The 21950-nt window shown below is 47.6% G+C and overlaps 6 protein-coding genes across 6 annotated transcripts; 5 read left to right on the forward strand and 1 right to left on the reverse strand.

Moving 5' to 3' along the window:
• Positions 1-1339: 1339 nt before the first annotated feature.
• On the reverse strand, positions 1340-2899 carry EURHEDRAFT_402500 (uncharacterized protein; the record flags this gene model as incomplete). The annotated part of the gene is made up of 2 exons (XM_040780143.1): positions 1340-1905; positions 2050-2899. 2 exons carry the CDS (start codon positions 2897-2899, stop codon positions 1340-1342), a joined length of 1416 nt encoding a protein of 471 aa, XP_040638986.1.
• Positions 2900-5454: 2555 nt separating this feature from the next.
• On the forward strand, positions 5455-6900 carry EURHEDRAFT_412114 (type 1 glutamine amidotransferase). Its single transcript, XM_040781817.1, has one exon. It carries the CDS (start codon positions 5695-5697, stop codon positions 6544-6546), a length of 852 nt encoding a protein of 283 aa, XP_040638987.1. The 5' UTR covers positions 5455-5694; the 3' UTR covers positions 6547-6900.
• Positions 6901-8132: 1232 nt separating this feature from the next.
• On the forward strand, positions 8133-8816 carry EURHEDRAFT_523068 (uncharacterized protein; the record flags this gene model as incomplete). The annotated part of the gene is made up of 1 exon (XM_040786883.1): positions 8133-8816. One exon carries the CDS (start codon positions 8133-8135, stop codon positions 8790-8792), a length of 660 nt encoding a protein of 219 aa, XP_040638988.1. The 3' UTR covers positions 8793-8816.
• Positions 8817-9201: 385 nt separating this feature from the next.
• EURHEDRAFT_412115 (uncharacterized protein) lies at positions 9202-11903 on the forward strand. The gene is made up of 3 exons (XM_040781818.1): positions 9202-9918; positions 9970-10812; positions 10870-11903. Exons 1-3 carry the CDS (start codon positions 9218-9220, stop codon positions 11681-11683), a joined length of 2358 nt encoding a protein of 785 aa, XP_040638989.1. The 5' UTR covers positions 9202-9217; the 3' UTR covers positions 11684-11903.
• A 3187-nt stretch (positions 11904-15090) lies between these two features.
• On the forward strand, positions 15091-16545 carry EURHEDRAFT_412119 (NAD(P)-binding protein). Its single transcript, XM_040781819.1, has one exon. It carries the CDS (start codon positions 15111-15113, stop codon positions 16086-16088), a length of 978 nt encoding a protein of 325 aa, XP_040638990.1. The 5' UTR covers positions 15091-15110; the 3' UTR covers positions 16089-16545.
• A 1567-nt stretch (positions 16546-18112) lies between these two features.
• EURHEDRAFT_377391 (uncharacterized protein) lies at positions 18113-18442 on the forward strand (the record flags this gene model as incomplete). Its single annotated transcript, XM_040778960.1, has 3 exons — positions 18113-18256; positions 18313-18359; positions 18424-18442. The coding sequence occupies 3 exons, from the start codon at positions 18113-18115 to the stop codon at positions 18440-18442; spliced, it is 210 nt and encodes a 69-aa protein (XP_040638991.1).
• Positions 18443-21950: the final 3508 nt, after the last annotated feature.

A 21950-nucleotide genomic window follows, 5' to 3' on the forward strand; every position in this document is an offset into this window, starting at 1 on the left:
ACTTTAGTCCCTTGAAGATTGCTTATGGTAAGCATATTGAAGGGCTTATGCGGGCGCGTGTCACCCATATCACTAAAGAAGATTTCTTTCCTGCATTTTACACCGCATACCAAGCCACCATGACAGAAAAAAATATCAAAGGTGGCTTTCAAGGGGCTGGCCTTATCCCTTTCGACCCTGAAAGGGTAATATCTAAGCTTGATGTCCAATTTAAAACGCCAACACCGTCGAATTCGCGGCCGACTAGTTCCCATAGCTGGGTTTCTAAAACACCAAATAACCCAATTGAGGCGTCATCCCAGACAAACCTTATCAAAAACCGAATCTCTCGTCACCAAGATAGCTCTCCATCATCAATTCTGAATGCTGTTGACATCCTCGCGAAAGGCACAACGAAGATAATGCATAAGATGGATTTGATGGAAGCAGAGATTCGTGAACTTCGGGCGGCAAATGAGGCCCTTAGCAAACGCCGGAGGGCTAAAAAAACACGTCTAAGGAAAGGAGGGTCACTTTCTATACAGGAAGCTCAAGAATTAGGGGATCAAATGGAGGTTGAGGTACAACTGAAGGAGGAAACATGCAATGGGGCTGGTCAGCAACTGCGGACCGAGACACGCGCACAGCACTGTGGCAATTGCAGAAAAGCCAGACACAATGCACATTCCTGTCAGATAATAGTAGAGATGTCTGAGGAAGGCGATTCTGGGTAATTTTAATGGAATTTATGTGCGTTGGTGGAAATATTGGGGTTAAAGTCGCGGCGGAGCGATTTCGTGTGACATTCGCCCGTGTGTGACATTCGCATGTGGGTCACGTTAGGTCCCTGATTGAATATATGGTCGTAGTTTATAAAGGGACAATGACAGGAAGAGGGCAAGTATAACAACGTCTAGAATTGTCACCGTCTCAAGATGACATTAATCATTATTAGAGATACAACAAATAAATGCAGAATCTATGCTGAATAATTAAACTAGCAAATACCAAGCTGATTGATTCAAGGGGAGAAAACCGATGAGGGGATGTAAAGGTTGAGAGAAAGAGACGATGCAAGAACCATCACGGTGAAGTGATGGCAATATAAGGGCCATTATACATTGATATGCCCTGTCAGAGAGCTATAGATCCATGGGTTTGGTTTGCTTCAATATTGAGAGGATTAATAAATAGATTTATGGAGGTGCTAACCTCACTTTAACACGGGCTTTCGCTTAGTTCGATCTATCTCTGAAAACACCATTGGGAAGTCTCATCCTTCCTCCCTCTAATTCCACCCTTTCCCTTTTCACCCTTTTCAATTACTGTAGGACTCAAAATTTCATGTTGATGACTCTGGTTACCCGATCAAACACGGCTCGACACTGCGCAAACTCGCGCAGCCCAGCCCAATGGTCCGCTCGTACTCAACCACAGCCGCGTTAACCTGTGTTTCAGACGTCAGGTAGTTGAATCCCCTAAAATTCTCCGGGTTAAGCTGTGTTTTCCAGGTACACTTTCCTGCTGCCGATTGGATTGAGAGGAGATTCCTCTGGACTGCTTTCAACTCTTCGATCTGGTCAACGGCCTTCGATATCACCTGAATATCGGCAACTGCGCCACAAGCAGCTTTTAGCAGCTCATTGGTCTTCTTGCTTGTTAGGGCTTGGGCAGCATTACCCCAATCAACGGTATCGCTGACCGGGGATGGAAGTTGAGATCTGAAAATACCAAGCATTTGCTCTGCATCCTTGATTCGGCCTTCAGTCACTGCCGTGACTCCTTGCGCAAAAGATTGATGATCTCTCTGAGCCCTTTGAAGTCTTTGAACCAGCTCAGTTCCTTGTTGAATCTCTCTCACTGTTTTGATTTGACTTAAAATTCCAACAACCTGGCCGGAGAGATAGGATTTGGTGGCAGACTTGGCTATCGCAACAATGATGGCACATTTTTACTGCACAGATTGCGATTGCTTTTCAATTTCCGAGGCAGAGAGCCCGGCATAACACATGGACTGAGCTTGTGGTCGAGTGCCCTCACAGCAGGCTGCATTCAGTCTGTCAAACTCACAAAATGGTACATTCAATCTCCTGATTTCGCACTCAGTCAGAAGTTTCGGCCTCTGTGGTTCACAGGAAAGCTTCCGAGGGTCCCACTTGGAGTATCGCTTCTTGCAAGCATCAATTTTTCTTCCCACGTCATCTTTGCACTGTGCAATGGAATCTCTGGTTCTTTGCTTGCAATTGGCAACTTGCGTTCTGACATCCTGTTTGCAAGTATCAATCATTGATCGGTTCATCTCATCGCACACTCCAAGACCATTGAGATTCGAAACAACTATCGCTGGAGCATTGTATATCTGGAGAAGCCGGGCCAAATTTACGTAAAGTTTTTCACGCGCCCTGGCTTCCGCAACCCTCGTCCAATCTGTGGCCGACAAATCTCTGCCTTGCAGATGCGAAGGATCTGGGAGTGTAATATTCGTGAGGTCGGTTACATGAGCATCATTCTGTGCTTGGTTGTCAATGTGTTTGATATCAAGGCCGGCGACACGTGCAATCTCTGTTGTGGCTTCGTCCAATGGGCTTTCCGAATCAGTTGCATTCAAGATATCCAAGAACAAAGATTTATCTTGCAATTGTATCTCGCTGGGTTGGGCTAGAAGTGGTTCCGAAGTGTTGAGTTTCTCTATGCAAACTGGGTTGACTGAGCTGTTTGCATATACACAGCTTGATTCATCCAAAGGCCCAGTGTCAATCATATTATTGAGCAAGGCAGTTGTATCCTCGGCGGTATTTGGAATTGTGCCACTGCTGGGTTCAGGGCTCAGCTGGGCATCTTCACCAGCAGTCTGCCTTATATTGACTGCACCAGTAACGTGGCATAGTATATAGAAATATACAAGAATATTCTTCTTCATTGCTGATGGGTTAAAATAATATTTCAAAGCAGTGGATTAAGAATAGAATCCAAGATGAGTGCCATTTTCTTTTCCTGAGACCGGGTCTTATATTATCAGAGCATGTCGTAAAAGTTGTGCAATATTTATTTTGACACAACTATTACCCCATTATCTTTCACTTAGCTTTACTTCCCATAAAAAGAAGGGAAAATGATTGAATCATTTCCCTGCCGCTAAAGTCTAACAGAAAATGCGTCTACATAATGTCCTGCGGAGCCGAGATATGTATCAATCTCTGCCGCGGTTGTCTCAAAGGTCAATGTTACGAGTCTCCTGGAGTTCTCGATATTGACAGGAAATGATGTTACTAGTTCTGCTCCTCGGGCGATTAGTGTGGATTTGATGGTAGCGCTGTTCATAGTGACCATTTGTGAGATAGTGATAAGTTAGCATACAATACAGAGCTCGCTGTGTTTTTGGGGCTGACCCTTTTCCTATTATAGAGTTATATCGGTTTTAGATAAACAAGCACTCAAGTACTCTGACTGTCGTATACGGCAAAAATATATCGCCCTCTTTGATAAGACCTCGTCTAATCGTGGATCGTTGATACCTCCGATTCTTCGAATCCCACTTCAATATCTCTCCACACTGACACTGGAACAGTTAATTGGCGAGCAGCATCAGCCCAAAAATTGATAAAATAGCAGTCTCAGAGTGATTTGGACTACCACCTGCTTCTTAGACTACTACTCTGGGATGCTCCGAGAGTAATCAGGTGACACCCTGGGAGCTCCCGGAGCGAGCTGGGGCTCTACGGTGTCTTGTTTAGATTCGTGGTGATCGGATCGAAGGTGAAAGGGAAGTTTTTCGCCATGGTCCCTCCCAGCTTCATATCAAACTGTACCTCTAGGATATACAGTCACAACTCCAACTCATCAACACGGCAAATAATACCTTGTAAGCAATCAGGACAAACAAGCTGCTTAGCGAGACCACAGACAACCATATAGGACTTCTTCGTGTAAATAGACTTGCCTCTTCTTCCCTTTCCTTCTCCAGATTCGATATTCTAGTCGATGGCTACACTGGCTTAGATAGAAATATCATTTCATTAGTATCTACTGGTCTGAGCCCGTGACAGCACCGATATGCACGCAAACTTCGGCTGGTGGTTGTGCCGGGAGGTGATGCTTGGGAAGTGGCAAAGTGCTTGGAAGGGAATCATGACAAGGCTTGGGGCGAGGGGATTTTGGGTTCTTGGGGTGTATGGATTGAGTGATTTGTATGGTGAGAATGGCTTTCTGTGAGGGCGAGCCCACGGCTTGAAGCTGTTCATGTGAAAGGTAGGAGGTATATTTTTTTTAAAATAGGGATGTTTAGGGGTATATTTTGAGAACAGGTGATTGGGAAGAGGGCAGGGACATGGAAGCATCAGGGTGAAGTGGATAGCTCAATTTCCAATAAGCAAGAGTGACAAAGGTCTTAATGTCTCAATCGTTCAGATGACCCGTCGACCACCCCGAGGGGATTAGACAGTGCCATACTGGAAAGGGACAATCGTCGAGTAACGCGGCATCATGGTAAGGGGGCAGTGCACCGCGCAAGACAGACGGGAGGTGGGTAAAAGGAAGAGAAAGTGCGTACTCCTTCGAGGGAGAGATGTTAGGCTTTTATAGATGCAACGGATGCGTTGAGGCGGCGCTATCCTTGATGCAGTAAGCGCCATACCGCAAAGGACAATGGTGTTCCCATGGACGGCAGGCGGTATGGACCAGCAGAAGCGTAGTTCAATGGGAACCGTTTCTGGCGCTAACCGTCACAACAATAACTTATCTAGTAAAAACTGGGTGCAGATATATATATATATATATATATTTGTACCTGATTTGGTGGGGTAACACTGTGTGTTGCAGTATTCCGATCATGTAAAATTTGCTCATTTTGTTCATCATATAAACTGGATTCAGACATGGAATCTGGTACAGTAGATGAATCAAGGTTCAAACCAACAAGGTCATTGATCAATATATGATCATTCTCAACATAATCATAAAAATTGACCGTTTCCATGATGAGAACTAGTTATATTAAAATCAATGTATGGTATGTTACATTAAGCGGTACTAACAAATGGAGATCCTTGAAGACCAGTAGGGAACTTGTGATGAATGTGGAGGATTGGATACTGTGGTACTAAGCCTGGCCGGACCGATACCTCAGTTTCAACCCTACCGAGCAAAAATCTACGAGCACCCTGACGCCTGCCCTTCTTGTTGTGTAGTAGGTGAGCAGTGCCGCCCTGAACTCACCCGGTGGGGAGGTAAGGGCCGGGTGATGGGGCAGAATCTCACCCGATCGGCGAGTAACTGGATGATTAGTCTCGCACCGCCTCATCCTTCGCTTCTTGGGTTGTTTCACACTCCCCACCCAACGTCCAAGCAGGTTTCCAATTGGCTGTGTGACATGGCTTTTTCATTGGCCAACAGATCTCATTGCCGCACGATTTACGATTCACGAAAGCGCAGAAATGATGATGTCATTCATCCCCAGGGGTCTTTCTGCCAAACGGTCTCCACCATACAGGCACCGGACAGTCCACAGTGCCACCTTCCAGCCAGACTGACGTCAAGGCGAAGAGTCATCCATGCCTTATGCCTTGATGGTTTCATTATTCACGTGGCATTTGCAGGTAAAGCTGCAGCCTGCGACGACGCCGTGCGCCGTGTCGCATTCAATTCTTTCTCCTCGGACACAACCAAGTTGCTAGATTTTCGGCCACCACCATATCAGCAGGCAAGTATCTATACAGCATGGATCAGACCTACAAACCCACGCCATCGGCGCCCGTCATACGCCTGATGGTCCTCGAGACCGACAAGCCTCACCCAGACACATACTCGGAGCGCGGCTCCTTTGGCCGGATTGTCCACGCGCACTTTGCCCAAGCTGGACGCGCCCATCATCCGCCTCTGAGCGTGGAGACGGACCAAGTCTTTGTCGTGTCCGAACAAGGCGGCCGCGTCCCAACCGTGCAAGAACTCGACAGCTTTGACGGGCTGCTCATCACGGGCAGCATGTACGATGCGCACGCGAACAACCAATGGATCCTGGAGCTGCTGGAGCTCCTCAAGGCTCTCTGGATCAGACGCCCAGACTTCCACTTCGTGGGCGTCTGCTTCGGCCACCAGCTCCTCGCCCGCCTCCTCGGCGGCTCTGTTGGGCCCGCGCCTTCGCAAGACTGGGAACTAGGTCACTGCCGCATCACGCTCACGCCCGTCGGCCGGCGCCTCTTCGGCACGCGCGAGGACCACGTCCACCTGCACCAGATGCACCAGGACCAGGTTGTCACGCTGCCCACTGCTGCGTCTGCAGGGCCCGACCTACTCTCCCCGGACACCGAGGTAGCGTGCTGGGGCCGCAGTGAGCATACACCTGTTCAGGGACTGTACATCCAGGACCGGCTGTTTACTACCCAAGCGCATTTGGCGTTTGACGAGGACATGGTGAAACGACAGATCCAGATAAGGGTGGATCGTGGCGGGATCAAGGACCTTGAGCATGCGGATCGGGCGGCCGAGACGGCACATCTGGAGCACGACGGCGTTGAGGTTGCCAAGGCAATACTGCGGTTGTTTCTGTGCGACGAGGATGAAGTGTCTTAGGGTTAAGGAGGTAGATTGACGGTGCCCATGACTGTATAGATGAACAAGAGAGCCGAAATTGCGGGACACAGGTAACAGCATGGAACTTGACTAGTATCATGCATCATGGAAGCAAGCATATGCAAAAAAGAAGGGGAAAAAAAGGACTGTTACACTGTACACGGCTGCACCCAGTCTCCATCTATATATGGCCATTCAACCCACTTATTTCAATGCCGAACTGTATACTCCGTATACCAAACACCAACACTAATGCCAGCTTATGGATCCCCTAACCGGCAGGGGGTGGGCAGATCATAGATGCATATCGATATACGGCTGTCCTAAGCCCAGTACGGAGTAGAATAAACGAGATTTATAAGTAACGTAGTCCACTACCCAGCTGCGCACACCATCGAGCTACGCAGCTAGCATAAAACGCGTCAATTAATTAGACCTTCCTTCTTCAACCACCCACTATGTCACCAGTTCGCTCTCAACACTCTCAAAAATTAATAGAGCAAGAGGGTAGGTCTTACTAGCTGTCACGGCGCTGACGCGGCGTGCCTATACAGCTACCCTATGCCTCGTTTGCAACCTCAGCTTCCTGGCAGCAGCCACCCGGATACTATCTCTGCTCGTTTGACTGCTCCTACCCAGCGTAGCACTCGTTGACTGCCTCTATCCGTTTACCGCTTCGCCATGTCTCATCCCCTAGTTCTATTCATTTCTATCCGCTGCCATGGACCTGTTCCCTTCATGTATATTAGTTGGCTGAATGGCCTGGCGTTTTGTCTTTTTCTCTTCCCTCTCCAATTTGAAGAGTCTCGTTTATTTCTGCCTATTAGGCCAATCGAACTCTTTTTCGTTGCCTCTTAGTTGAGCCCGTGACTTTAACGCAGACATATGATAAGAATGACGGGATGCTTGGAGTCGACAACCTGGATCATTGGCCTGTCAATTCAGATGCATTTGATTTTCTCTCCAAAGTTTCTTCAACTGTGGCTATCAAAGCGCTCAAGCAAGGGAGTCAATTCTCAGTTAAATCTCCATATCCAGGTTCACTTAGTACTGACCTGATGCTGTGGAATAGCATCCACTTGTCAATAAACCAAATCAACATCACAGTCAACTTGTGTGCTTGACTTGACATACTGCAGTCTCTGCGAGGACTTTCTATACTTTTAAACCTTGAGGTCTTTGATGATAATTTGCTTCTTATTTCCTTTTAGCTATCAGACGTCATCTCATTCAGGAAAAAACGGCAATAAGGTCTGTTGGCCAATGAAAACCCTATGTCACACAGGCAATTGGAAGCCTCCTTGGACGTTGGATGGAAAATGTGAAACAAGCCAAGACGCGAAGATTTTTTGCTCGGTAGGGTTGAAACTGAGGTGTCGGTCCGGCCAGGCTTAGTACCACAGTATCCACATCCTCCACTAGAGTGGCACAGCGAAGCCGCACAATCCACGCCAATCCGCGCGGATTTTGGCGCGGATGCGGATCCAAGCTTGAGCATCCAAAATCCACGCGGCGTGGATGGAGGGCACCCTCCATCCGCGCCAAACCGCGCCGAATGCAACTCTAGGGTCTATTACTACTTGAAAATGGGTATAAGAATGATGCAGGAGACATATGAACACTATTTTCTTAACTTTGGCAGAGGCTGGTCGCGCATGAGAGCCCCAATTGATAGCGGCATATGCATAAAGTGGATTATGCTGGTGACGAGCTTTGTATTCATAGAGCGACGCAGGAGGCTCTGTTTGGAAGCTGTCAAAGCAGAGATAGGCGACACATTTGCAATTTGGGAATGTGCGGGCAGTCTCTTTCCCGAAGCGCAGCACGATCTATTTTGTACAAAGGTCAAAACAGTAGTTCAAAACGCAGCCGAAGTTTGGCTTCCTATTCAGCAATCGCAAAAGAAGTTCGAGGTAGACTTCGATCCTATTGATCCCGACGATAATGAATGGGATCGCTTCCCTTCTGCTGGCAAAAACACAACGCTGGTGGCACAAGAGCTTCATGGCTTTTTTCTTCTCAATGTCTTCCCGTGCATCTCCTTGGTGGAAGACGTCGATCATGATCCATTGACCAAGATCATTCAACTCCGCAGCTCCCAGGAATTATACTTGGCAGCACAGCACGAAGCCACCCAAACAGCAACCTCTGCTACCACTAGAAGGTATCCTACCCGTCCCAGGAGGCAATCAACTGCGGGATCGAATGGAACACCCTTTTTAGGTGGAAAGTCAATCAACAGCTGACTAGTGGGTTGTGGAAAAGGCTTCTGAAACGCTGACAGCTTTGAAGACTGACTATAACGGAGATGAGATTGGCATTTGAGAATCACCAGTGACGGTACTCTATATGAATCTTTTTGCTCGTATTCTTCCCATAGTTTGCATTCTCCTCTGTAAAATAATGTCTAAGGCAGCCCTCAGCCGTATCTCTGCGTAGCTCCGCAATTATCTTGGTAGATATTTGGACAAGAAGAAATACTTGAGCACCAACGAGCCGAGACACCCTGGTGACAAGGCGATCATTTACAAAATGGGTTGGTTGATCGAGCGTACAGCCACAATAAAACGTGCGAATCACGAGTCTTTGCCAAAAGGGCTGAAAATAAATAGAAGATCCCCCATCCCCCACCTTCAACTCTCAGCATAATTTATCCTTCCAGTGTTTCGCAATGAAAAACCCCATTCCCTTGCCGGGGAAGCGCGAAGTACGCAACATATGGGCATGGGCTCGTTCTCTAGCCCCTTCTCAGCGCTACGATGGGGCAGCAGATAGTGATCCACACGATACCGGGCTCCTCGTACTTCCCAGCCAACAGTCGCTGTCTTCCGTCTCGAAAACCATGACAAAAGAGCGGACCGTCCAAGATCAGACTCTTGTCACTCCTATACTAGGTGAAGCAACAGCTACTACCGACGAACACAGAGATATTCCAGCACATGTTTTGGAAAAAAACAAATCAAGTCCCTCCTGGGTTAAAGGTGTATACCTCTGTGGATACGCGACTGCCGGCCTCCTACTATCAAATGTCATATTTGTTTCCGCGGCTGGCGGATTATCGTCCAAATTCCCGGGAACAGGGGGATCCTCGAATTTAAAAATGATATATGACGGTTCTTGTGACGTGGCAGGTCGGTGGAACACAGGTCTCCACATCATAATCAACATTATCAGCACCTGCACTCTTGCAACGAGCAATTACTGCATGCAGACTCTTGTCGCCCCAACAAGAGATGAAATTAACATTGCCCACGCAAAACGTCGCTGGCTTGACGTTGGAGGTTCTAGTTTTAGAAACCTCTTCGCTATACCGTATGCCCGACTCGGTCTATGGATAGTCTTGCTACTTACTGCCACGCCGTTTCATCTAATGTACAGAGGTATGCCTATTGTTCTATTTACAGTGTGCTAATGTCGCCTTAGTTATAACTCACTCGTGTTTAAGAGCCTAAGTTACAATAATTACTGGTCCTTCGTCGCTCCACATGATTTTACGCTTGAAGACGTGCGAAATCTCACGACTCCCGCCTTACAGGATTGTTTTGGGATAGCTGCGGAGAGAAAAACGGGTGCAAGTTCATTTTTAGATGAAAGAAGATTCGACTGGGACCAACAAATTCTTCAGATTGAAGGATCAAAGAGTGAGAGGATCTCCGCCGAGAAATGCCACAAAAAAACAGAGACCAATAGCCAATCCGGCTACAAAGGGATAATTTTTCTGACGAGCAACCGAAGTATGAGCGATGGGGGAGCTGAGTCTGTCCTTAGAATCGAGGGCGTGGTCGTCCCCGGCCAAGTTTGGGCCACTCCGTTTGTGAATTCGGATCCAAAAAACATACAGGATCATGAATGTATACCCCACGATAATTCCTTTGCCTTAAACGACACAATTCACGTAACAGAGTGCCTGGCATTCGAGGGGAAAAGCAATTGCCATCTGTTTTACAGCCCTGTTATTGCTGCTATCGTTATTGTTGCTACCTTCGTCAAAGTTATTGCGATCTTCTTGGCCGCCCGAATTCATAAATCTCGATCAAGCCCTCTCCTCACCACAGGTGATGCGATAGTTTCGTTCCTGGAGGACCCAGATGAGACTACGAAAGGCATGTGTTGGGCATCGCTGGACAGCATCAAAAAGAGGAACTGGATAACATGTCCGAAAGGACAGGAACCACAACGGCAGTCCGTGAGATATCAACGTCTCACCAGGCCTCAGCAATGGAGAAGAGCATCTAGTCCAATGCATTGGTTTCTAACTGTGTTGATGTGAGCCTCTTGAACCCGATACGCAACTTGAATTCCTAGAAGCTAAACAAAATTAAGCGTCCTTACCTGCATGGTGGCTGCTACTGTCATACCACTCCCGGTCTTTGGTATAAACCCAGGCGGTAGCTTAATGACCGATCAACTTACATGGCAAGCGATATGGGACTTAGATTCCATGGCAAGACAACGTGCTGGTACTCTTCAAAACTCTCCAGAACTGCAAGGTGTGGTGATTGCGAATAGCGCCCAATTGGTAGTCACGCTCTGCTATTATTTCTATAATAGTCTTCTTACAAAGATGCTATTGAGTGCGGAGTACAGCTCTTATGGGGTTAACAGGAAGCCACTTCGCGTCACTTGGCCTGTTGAGGGTAGCAAGCAGCGTTCAACCTATTGGCTATCTATCCCATATCGTTACGGACTTCCAGCGATGGCCCTGTTCACAATACTCCATTGGCTTGTCTCGCAGGGGATCTATTTTGTTCTGGCTTTTCCTTACGATACAGACGGCAATCTACTGTACGCACAGAAGGAAAGCGCACCAGCGATCTCATATATGCCTTTAATATGCGCTGGTGCCCTTCTCGGTGTCCTGGGTATCATGATTATTGGTGTGTCATTCCGGAGACTCAAGTCAGCAATACCTCTCGCGGGAACTTGCAGTGCTGCTATAAGCGCAGCCTGCCATCTGCGCGAGAACGTTCGTACAGACACCGTGACGCACGGTGAGCTGATGTGGGGAGAGACCGATCTGCCATGGTCATTGGACAGCGGGGATGATGATGACGATGAAAGCGATGGCCCAAAGGGACATTGCAGTTTCACCCCATCAGAAGCAAGGCAGCCTTCTTTGGACAAGTTATACGCCTAGATCACAGAGTATCTTGCCCCTACGCTGATAACATACTCCTTTACTGATGGATTAGATGACCCTTCATCTATTGTACATTACTTAGTTACAATACCTAATTAAATACCATGCAATAGTCAATCAAAAGGGGGTTCTTTCAGGCAATTTACTTGTCGTTCGCCAGATCAGGTATATTGGTAGATAGGCGACGTTGACAAATATAACTGAGCCTAAAAGGTCTAGACTTCATATATACCGATCCATGCCGGATTGTCAGAACTACCGGGCCCGCAATCTAAAAATCAGCTAGTAGAAAAAAAGAAGCAGTCTGTCGTTCAAGCGTAGTCAGCCAGAGCAATCAACTTTTAGGCCGACTTTGTTACTATTAGTTACCTTGGTAATCTAAAAGTTTCTAGAGAGCCAACTAGAATTGATCTAAAAGCTGTACCTAGGTATGCTATGCTCAGATTAGGCTTTTGATAATTGTAATAACATTTCGGACAGGGCGAAGAGTCCGAAAGCGCTTGCTGAAGAAAGATGTTGTTAGTCTGTTTCGCGTTCCGTTTATATGGATAGAAGCCTATCTCTATCGTAGAGGAAGAGTGAGCAGCTGCCGCCTATCTAAGAGGGGAAAAGTTAGTTCATAATATATTCTCGGTCTATAGACAGAACTAGAGCCGTCTCAGCACAAGTTGAGGTATTCTCGCCCACTAGACAGGGCGCTTAATGAGTGGCTGTTGCTGAATTATTAACTTGGCTTGGGGCTTGCCACCGGCTGAGTGGGGGAAGCGATTATTTATCATTTAAATCCTTCGGTCTGGAGATAATCCAAGAATGCGGTAAATTTGATTTGGTCTGACTAGTTTTCGCTGTTGTTCTTTTTTTTCCTTCTCTTTAATCTGTCTATCATTTGAATTCAGATCTCAAAGGAGAGTGGTTCAATAGGAGCATCAGCAGTAGGGTGTTCGATGTCGCCTAGTAAACCCGGACTGGTGTGGCAGGTGTCACTTTCCTCAACGGATGAGTGCGTTGTGCGGCAGTCGGAATCATTCATATGCAACGAGTTGGACACTGAGGATGCTCCACTTGTTGGAGGTCGAGGGCTCTGTGGGGTTTTTGACCGGGAATTTGCATTTGGAGGTACACAAACTTCAGCTGGTGGCCGCGCCGGAAGGAGATGGTGTTTGGAATTATGTACAGGGAGCAAACATGGTGTGGAGGGACTTTTGTGTTTGGAAGGAGAGGAGCTGCTGGAGACAGACAGAATCTGGGTATCTAAGAGGATTTGGGGTCTGGTGGATATAGTGTGACTTGGGGCGTTTGGCTGGACGGGGATTCCAAGGTTTGAAGTTGTCAACGTGGAATGCGGATTGGAACATCCTCAGCAAGCAACAAAGTGAATGGAATGAGAAATGAGAACAGTTCAGGGAGAGGGAATGGGAATGTGTGTTTTTGGAGTGGATATCACGGCATCTCCAGTCCCAGGGTCAGTCACTTCTTATACCTCCAACCTTCAACCTGGGCGACCTCGATCCCTCCGTGCCATGTCTGTTTTCTCCTCCCTTATCCATGCAGGCCATGAAAAAGATTCAGTTGCTGACGTGTTTGTCTTCCCCTCCCGGGCCAAAAAAAGAAATCACTGGACAGGTCATTCGCGCTCAAGAGCCCAGAACTTCTCATAGCCAACAGTTGCAAGCGAATGCAGGGGCTGCGCCTCCAACATACAAATGACTGAATGCATGCTGGTGGACCCGGTCCAGGTCGCAAGGAAAAGGGGAAGAGGGGGTGCGGTATTTTCGCTATTCGATGGCAAGCATGGCAGGAATGCAGTAGTCCAATGCACCCAAGTGATCATCGAATGGTTGGACAAGATTGGTGCGAATGGTGCCAACTATAGCAACGAGGCTGTAAAGTCTGTTTCAGGTTGTGCGGTTGATAGAGCAAATGGAACTGGTCACAGAGGAGAGGCTGAAAGACTGAAGACAGTCAAATATTGAAAATTGGGTATCAATTGCTGTCACAACAACGGATTACCATTGTTGAAAGAGATGGTAGAGGGGAAATCTGGGGCTGGCGTGCTTTGATGATTGTCAAGAAAGCGTCACCAGCAGAGAAGAGAATTGGTCATTGAAGCCAACAAGGCAGCTACAAATTTTCGGAACTGGGTCAGACGACACATCGGCGACTCCGTAGAGGAGGGGATGATGAACAGGGAGAAATGAAGCGAGCGCCTTACCGAAAGAGTGCAATTTCATCGGATAACGCGGCATCCTTCGTGGGGGCCAGGGGGGCAATGCACCAGGTAGAAAGGATGGAAAGGAAGAAAAGAGAAGAGGAAGTGCGTCGTCCTTGGAGGGGGTCAGGCTGGGATTATATAGTTCAGTTGGCAGATGGTGAAAGCGGCGTGAGGGGGCCGCTATCCCCAAAATGGTAGGGGCCATACCACAACAGGCAGGCGGATAACCATCCACGGCAGGCGGTGGCGGACGGCAGACGGACTGTTCAATGGGAGCCGTTTCTGGCGCCCCGCTAACCGTGTCATCGAATACCCTATTTTAAAATTATTCTTAAATATTTATCATAATAAGCAGGAGAAATTACCAAGTGTACTAGAAAATCTGGCACATACGTATTTCAAGATAGAAACCAAGGGTTTGTCAGCTACATAAGTGTCATGTGGGAGTCTCGAAGTAGTTAAACAAGCGATAATTATGCTAGTGCGGCGGCCGTGGGCACTAGGTTAATACCCATAACCGCGGTTATGCCGCAGTCTATACTAACGTGTTTTTGCGGCTTCTGTAATCACCGGGGGGTTCAGTTCAATTGCCTGATTACCTTTTGTATGAATTCCGTGGCAATTTTACCTACAAGTATTTAAAACGGAGACACATTTACTTTCCCTACTTCGTATATACATTGTGTTCGGTTGTATACTACGGAGTACGTACGGTTTGGTATTTCCACTTAACCAATGAGAGGTCTAACGTTGATAACAATAACGCACCAGTAAGGATACTCTAGCCAAGCATGTATCTGGCAGTTTCTGATTATTACAGGCGGGTTTAGGCCCCCCAGAATGCATAAGAGCTATGCTTATCATCAATCGAGCATATCCAACAGTGGATACAATATGAAGGAACAGGGCTTCGACATAGTTGTTCAAAATTTATGCATGAAATGTTGCTACCAAGTAGTATACCGCTTCAAGGACAGGTCTATACATCGCTGATTCGACTTGATAAGTCTAATATACATACAAGTGCGAGTATCAGATCGTCAGATCTCTACTTGCCCTAATCTCGTTTTATTCGTTAGAAGCGGCAGCTATGTCGGACTTAATCGGACTTAGTCTACTAGATTAAATCCGAGCATCTCATGGTAGCCGTTATATAAATACCCGCTTACGGTCCTAGAGCATGTTACCCAATAAATTGCACCTTCTCACACCATGGACCTCCTTTACAACCAACTCTTCGAAACCCCTGCATATCCGGTCGCGACTTTTACCGGTCAGACTATCATTGTCACCGGCTCCAATGTCGGACTCGGATTGGAAGCAGCGCGACATTTTGCTCGTCTCGATGCGGCAAAAATCATTCTTGCGGTTCGCAATATCTCCGCTGGCCAAGAGGCAAAGCAGGACATTGAGGAATCAACCGGTCGCTCCGATGTATGTGAGGTGTGGGAACTAGATCTTGCTTCTTTCGAGTCCGTGAAGGCTTTCGCAGCGCGCGCCAGCACTCTTCCCCGTCTGGATGTTGTGGTAGAGAACGCTGGCATTGCGACGACTACATTCACCAAATCTGAAGGACATGAGCGTACAATCACCGTCAATGTGATCAGCACTTTCCTCCTTGCTCTGTTGCTTCTCCCGAAACTCAAGGAGACTGCCAAGGAGATTCCATCTTCTACACCTCATGTCTCAATCGTGTCGAGCGAGGTGCACTCGTGGGTTCAGCTAAAGGAATGGAAAGCCGACCTTGTGTTTGACACCCTCAGCGATGAGAAAACCGCCAACATGCCGGAGCGCTACCCAGCATCCAAGTTACTAGAGATCCTAGTTGCCCGTCAGATTGCGCCAAAACTTGCGGGCTCTGGTGTTATCCTCAACATGCTTAACCCAGGTCTTTGCCATTCATCGCTCCAGAGGGAGAACATGTCCAATGCGTTTGCGAGGGTGGCTATCGGCATTGCCATGAAAATTTTCGCACGAACCACAGAAGTTGGTAGTCGTACGCTTGTTGCTGCTGCCGCAGCTGGCCCGGAGACACATGGGGCATATATGACGAACGGTAGAGAGGGAAATGCGGCGCTATCATCTTTCGTTAAGAGTGAAGATGGCAGCAAAGCACAGGAAAAGATTTGGAACGAATTGAGCGAGATATTGGAGGGTATTCAACCAGGCGTTACTGCTGTGTTTTCTTAAATTAGGCTCACCGTTGGATGCCATTTGGGAGTGAGTACAGACAGGAGTATCGTAGAGCTTCCCGAAGACCCTTGCTAATGCCTTACTCTTACCTAGAGAAATATCAAAGACTCCTGGGGCAATTAATGTTACCAAAAACCTCACCCAAAAGATCAGCGTCCATTCAGAGATGGAAGAGGAAATGAGTGAATTGGGGACATATTGACGTGCTTGCCTTAGTCATCTATATTCATAATGTCCTGTTTATTTTGACAACACTTCTTCTCTCTCAATGACATTCTCTCCCAAGACTTCCGTTTTATTTCGCTGGAGGTCCTGAACCTCAGTTACAACAAGAAATTTGCGGAATGCCACCAATGTTGGACCAATCCGAATCCATCCACATTTCGGACAGCCGAACCCAAGCAGACCACCACAAAGGCATCAATATCCCTCAGAAATGAAATATCATGCTGTCTCGTTTGTCTGTCCCAATATGTGCCCCTGTCTGGCGATCGCTAACGAGTGTACAGCGTACAGGTGGCTGACCCTCGCGAGAGCTGAGCCCAGGGGCCAAAGGGGAGGAGTGTCCCGTACAGCCATTCGACTTTGAACATTCTACGAGCATCTTTCATGGCCCGCAAAAGGCCAATCCTGGCTATTGTCGGTCTGTATCCGGCCGCGACAGTCATGCCGAGATTTATATACGAGTTTTTGACGATCTTTCGAATTTGGATCGGGAAGATCTGTTGCCTATCGCCATTGGGTGATGGACCCTACGTTCTCCGCGAAATTGAGGCTGCTAGCGAGAAATCGGCGATACAAACGAGGAATTGACATGTCAAGTTCACCCCAATGACCTACAGCTTGAACGTGAAGCAAACGATACGGACATAATTTTACGCTGAAATTGACCTTCTGGTATTGGAATAAACGACCTGTCTACCTTTGGTATATGCCAATTGGACAATCAAGAATTGAGCGGCACGGTCCCAGGATTGCCCAGAATTATCCACAAATTGTCCGACACATTTCCATCCAGCCCTCTTGTGAGTCACTGAATTTATTGGCGCTGCCCTGGCGCTAATGTGTACAGTGCGTCGACGCTATACTAGAAAAGGTTGCCTGTTGGGTTGCCTAACTTGTGGATGAAGGAAAACCACTAAATCTGGTATCCCGGTGCCACCGCGATGGGAATCTACAAGCGAATTCGGGAAAGATTCCCGTACTTTGGGGTGGAGTGCTGCATCTGCGGAATGGCTTGGCGAGAATAAACTGCGCCAACCATCTGGTTCACGGTGAAGGATTGGTGTTGTACTAGTCTGGACAAACCTTGACCTCCGGCAAAGCATCCATGGTACTTTGCAACGTGTTTGTTTTGAGGGACGGTGAACGGGATGAACTGAGGATTGGAGGCTAGTCGACCGCCTTTCACCACTCTCTACTATTCTAGTGTTTGCTATTTGCAGGAGAAACACTACATTATTTTGGTTAAATTTCATTGAAACGTACCACCCTGGTGTGTCTGAAGACTCCAGCTCCGCTACGTTGGCTGTCATGTTGAGATCCCGCGTCAGGGACTCTTCAAGCTGGGACATTGTTCCGTCGTCAATACGAGGGATCTACAACATATCTTCACCAATCGAAATAAGCGTCCCTTAGCGCCAAGAGATGCAGGGTCATTCCTAATGTTAGCTGGGCATTTTATAGTGTCATGAAATCGATTCCCCGTTGACCTGCTGGCCCCGATCTACATAGCGATCATCCTCCGCAGGCCACCATCTTCGTATCTGACGATGATCGAAATCGAAACACGAACTTAGCATCTTGCCCGAGGCCTGGGATTGAGGCTTCACAATCTGCGACTGTACTTTGTACCCTACATCTTTCACGGGATAGGGAGGATGGGGACGTCGAGATTCGAATATAAATACCCCCATCGTGTCTGTCTTCATCGACAACCATCCTCCTCAGCTCCAATACTCAAGGCCACTACAAGACTTCCGAAAAAAAAAAATCCTCAGCTTTCTCTATCTACCAGGAAAATGCAGCTCTCTACCATCCTCACCTTCACCGTCGCCCTCTTGGCCGGCCACGCCCTCGCCAGCCCCGAGCTTCAGAAGCGCACCACTTGCCAGGCCTGCAGTGTTGCCGGCATTGAGGGTGGCGCTGCCTGCTGCTCTGCCCACGTATGATTTTACCACTACGAGCACGTTAACGGACTTATACTGACTGATGTGAATAGTGCGTTGCCCTGGGTAACATCCACGGCGGTCACTGCGATGACGAGGAGTATGCTTCCTTTTCTTTCTCTGTTTCCTGCTGAGTCGATACGGAATTACTAACTTGGTTATAGCTACTGCATCTGCAACTAGATGTCTGATTGGTGAATTGATGTATAGGCAACCCGGAGGTGGATTTTGAATGGTGGATGTCTATTGCTATGTCGGGATTTGTATCTACTATGAAATGATACATTTACACAGGTCTTCGTCCAGACTTGACAGCGTAGTTGTGGTATTTAGAAGAAGAATTTCAATAGACCGAACCGTATAATGATGAAGCACTGATCTCTCTTCGTAGTTCTTATTCGCACACTTCAATCAGAGTATGCCCAAGGCTCATCCGCTCCTCAACACCCTTCGTCGCTTGGTGAAACTGTCCCATCGCACCCTTCATCTTCTGCTAGACCCCTTTTCTAAATAGTCACAATGGCTTCTACAAACCAAATCGTGCGAAACCGCCTCGATGTTTTGCGTAACCAGCTCGCAAACCCAGACAAAGCCTCCGTCGCCGACGATGGCCATCACATAACAACCCAAGCGCGCTCAACAACCTCCACATACCTCAATTCGATTTCGAACATCCAGACGTTGAAACAAACACAAATTTTGTCCAAACCTATGTCTCTGAGCGAATTACAGAAGTCCCCTGTGAATCCCGGTGAGATGGACGAGGGGCGTAGTTCTATGGTCTACCAAGATAGACCTGATGATTTGCACTGGAATGCAAAGACATGCGCGATGCGTATCTGTGACTATGTAGAGGATTGGGCGACTGGTAGTGCAAGGGGGGTTTTGGATCTTTTGAAGATTGGAGGACTGCAGAATCAGTTTAGTAGTTTTTGGTGCCTTCCATAAACTTGGATTTGATGCTAACTGCATGGGTCTAAAATTCCCAATCTCTTCCTACTCATCCACTGTTAGTCTCCGTCATGTGCGCAAAACAGTGAAAAGCAGAGATGAAGAGTCCGATAAACTCTTTAAAAGAATAGTAAAGCCGCAACTTGGCTACCATGGCGAGCGTTGGTTCCCGATTGAGGAGCATTTTCCTGTTCTGTTGCTTTCGTTTGTTGGTCTGCAGCATGGGTGGATGCTCTATGCTTGCATGGATAAGGAACAAATTATTAGGCAGCCGAGGTTGTATATTTTTGAGCGCGAGGATAATGCTCTACTTGATTTGTTTGCGAGGTCTCTTGGTCTTCCGATATAGAGGTATGTATTAGATGCCAACCGTCCTCTCTTTCGAATATATACTTCTACAGATATGTCATTCTATTTTTCCAATATACCAACACCAACGCCTTGAGTCGGGTAATCCAATAAGCATCATGGCATCTATCTCTCTTCTGCACCACGAAATTGCCCGCGAGTGTACGTTATCTAGCCAGAGTCGTTACAGACCCCGAAATCCACATCGACGTTCCAGACCTTCTTCCCAAATTGGACTCCGCACAAAGATGAGGAAAAACTGGATGGCAGTACTGAACCAGTCAGCCGTGGCCATGTACTATGCGTGCCCGAGAGAAACCTGGGGTCTTGGCTATGGCGAACAGGGTATAGAACAGGGGAGGTTTCGGGTGGCGGTAAGTGGGATTAGTGGAAATGGAAGGTTCCGCTTGGGAGTTAGAGATCCCCGGAGGGTATCTTGATATTTAATGCGAAAATGATGGTTATGTACGTGCGCTATGTTGTACTCCGTGCTTGAATGTCACTTGTTCATGGCCTTTAACCCGGGCAAAACTCATGGATGATCAGCGCCAGATATACATCAAGAGCCAGGTCGCTTACAGAGCACAGCGTGCTCTGACCGACGTAACACGGTCCCAGAGGTTGAGCTTGATTGCTTGTTCAACAATTAGCCAGCAGTGAATCGCCAGACGCAGCATCCATATTCTAGTGTGTGATTCGTCTTTAGTAGCCTCCGGATGCAGGATCTTATAGCGAGCATAACCTGACTGACGTGTTGCTTAACTGTCCATATTTCTGCTTATGCTGGTGCGTATGGGCCCGTGTTCACAAGTAGTCTGGTCACCTGGAACCAAGTTCAAGTCGTGGAAAGCATCTACGGGGTTCTCTCCCTCTCCATGGCAGTGAAGAGATGTGCAATCACGACTGTCAATACTTACCGTTCTGGTAATACCACCACGCGCATTACTTGCCACATAGCTGGGTAGCCCTTGCACGCAACGCCTGCTGCGTATTGATTGCTATAGTTAGGCGTGCAATGCCTGCAATGCCTGCAACAATGAGAGTCTGACATAGCCACAGACATCATTAATCTAAGACCTACGACGCTCCTTGTATGTGCTCGCCGGCTGTACGGGAATGCCATCTTCCGCCCTCCCGATCCCAGTCATGGCAGTCGCAACTATGTATTCCATCCTAGGCGTAGAAGCAAGAAGCCTTGATGATACTTTCTGTTGCTATAAACTACTGACAGCGAGGAGCCATCAATGATGTAAAACGGTATCAGGCATACAACACCCTTGCATTAGACAGCACTGCAGGAAATGCATAGAGCTCAATGAAGGCATTCGCATATTTTCCGCATGCTTATCAGTAGTCAAGTTTTTCTTGATTGAGCTAATGGTATCATGACAGGTCCTCGTCTAGGGTGGCTTAGACTGATGTACAGAGTACTCCGAGTACAATTGAATGGTACTCTCGATGTTGGTGCTCTGGTATTTGCAAGCATAAAGTGCATTCGGAGTACAAATGCTGGATGTAACCCGAACAAATTAAAGTTCAGTGGGTCCCGCTAGTGGTGGCTGTGTAGATCGGCGCTTATGTAACGATTGTGTCAATGCAGAGCATATTCAGTGAACCTAGAGAGTAAGTTATGTGCTAGAGTGCGTACAAGTATTCCGTAGAGGAACTGGACTGAACACAGGATTATGCAGAGTACTTCACAAACAGTAAGCGGAGAATGACAGACTATGTCTCTCATTTTAAATCAAGAAATATAAGTGGTGGTTTAATCATGAAAAAATGGGAGAAAAAAGGAGGCATTGAGGCAGTGCAAAGCGCCAAGCATCAACCATCAAACCCGGGTTGGGCAGGTCGCCGGAACTGGCTGGAACTGTGCGCATTCGTCACTTCTTATCATACAGCGCGTAGCGCTCTAATGTCACCACCCGGTACAGACTAAGCAGGAATACCAGAGGGATTCAACGCGATGCTTATATCCAAGTTTAAACTAAGCAATTGTGTAGTGTTGTATCCTGCAGCCGTAATACCGTTACCCGTCTTGTGGTCTGGACTACTGCTATGGGGCATATGCGGCCCGGCATCGTTTGTTATTGGCGGAATAGCAAACAGGGTCTGTCACAGATGGTATTGTAATACATGATGTGACTTCTTTCTCTCCCGGCCTGAGCTACTCTCATAGCTTCACTTTTCTCACTCTACCTCATTGTCCCTTTTGTCGGTGTGCTTTGGGCAGGTTAAACCCCGGAGATCTTCTGTCTGACTTTGCTAGACTCCCGGCCGTCGATTCCTTGTTCTCACAGCCCAGGGTTCGTTGCAGTCCAGCGCACACGATCTCGCCCGACAATCCTCCTCACTTTCCTCTTTGAACCCGACGAACAACGAAACTCGCTGC

Source organism: Aspergillus ruber (assembly GCF_000600275.1).
Source record: "Aspergillus ruber CBS 135680 unplaced genomic scaffold scaffold00012, whole genome shotgun sequence".
Lineage (NCBI taxonomy): Eukaryota > Fungi > Ascomycota > Eurotiomycetes > Eurotiales > Aspergillaceae > Aspergillus > Aspergillus ruber.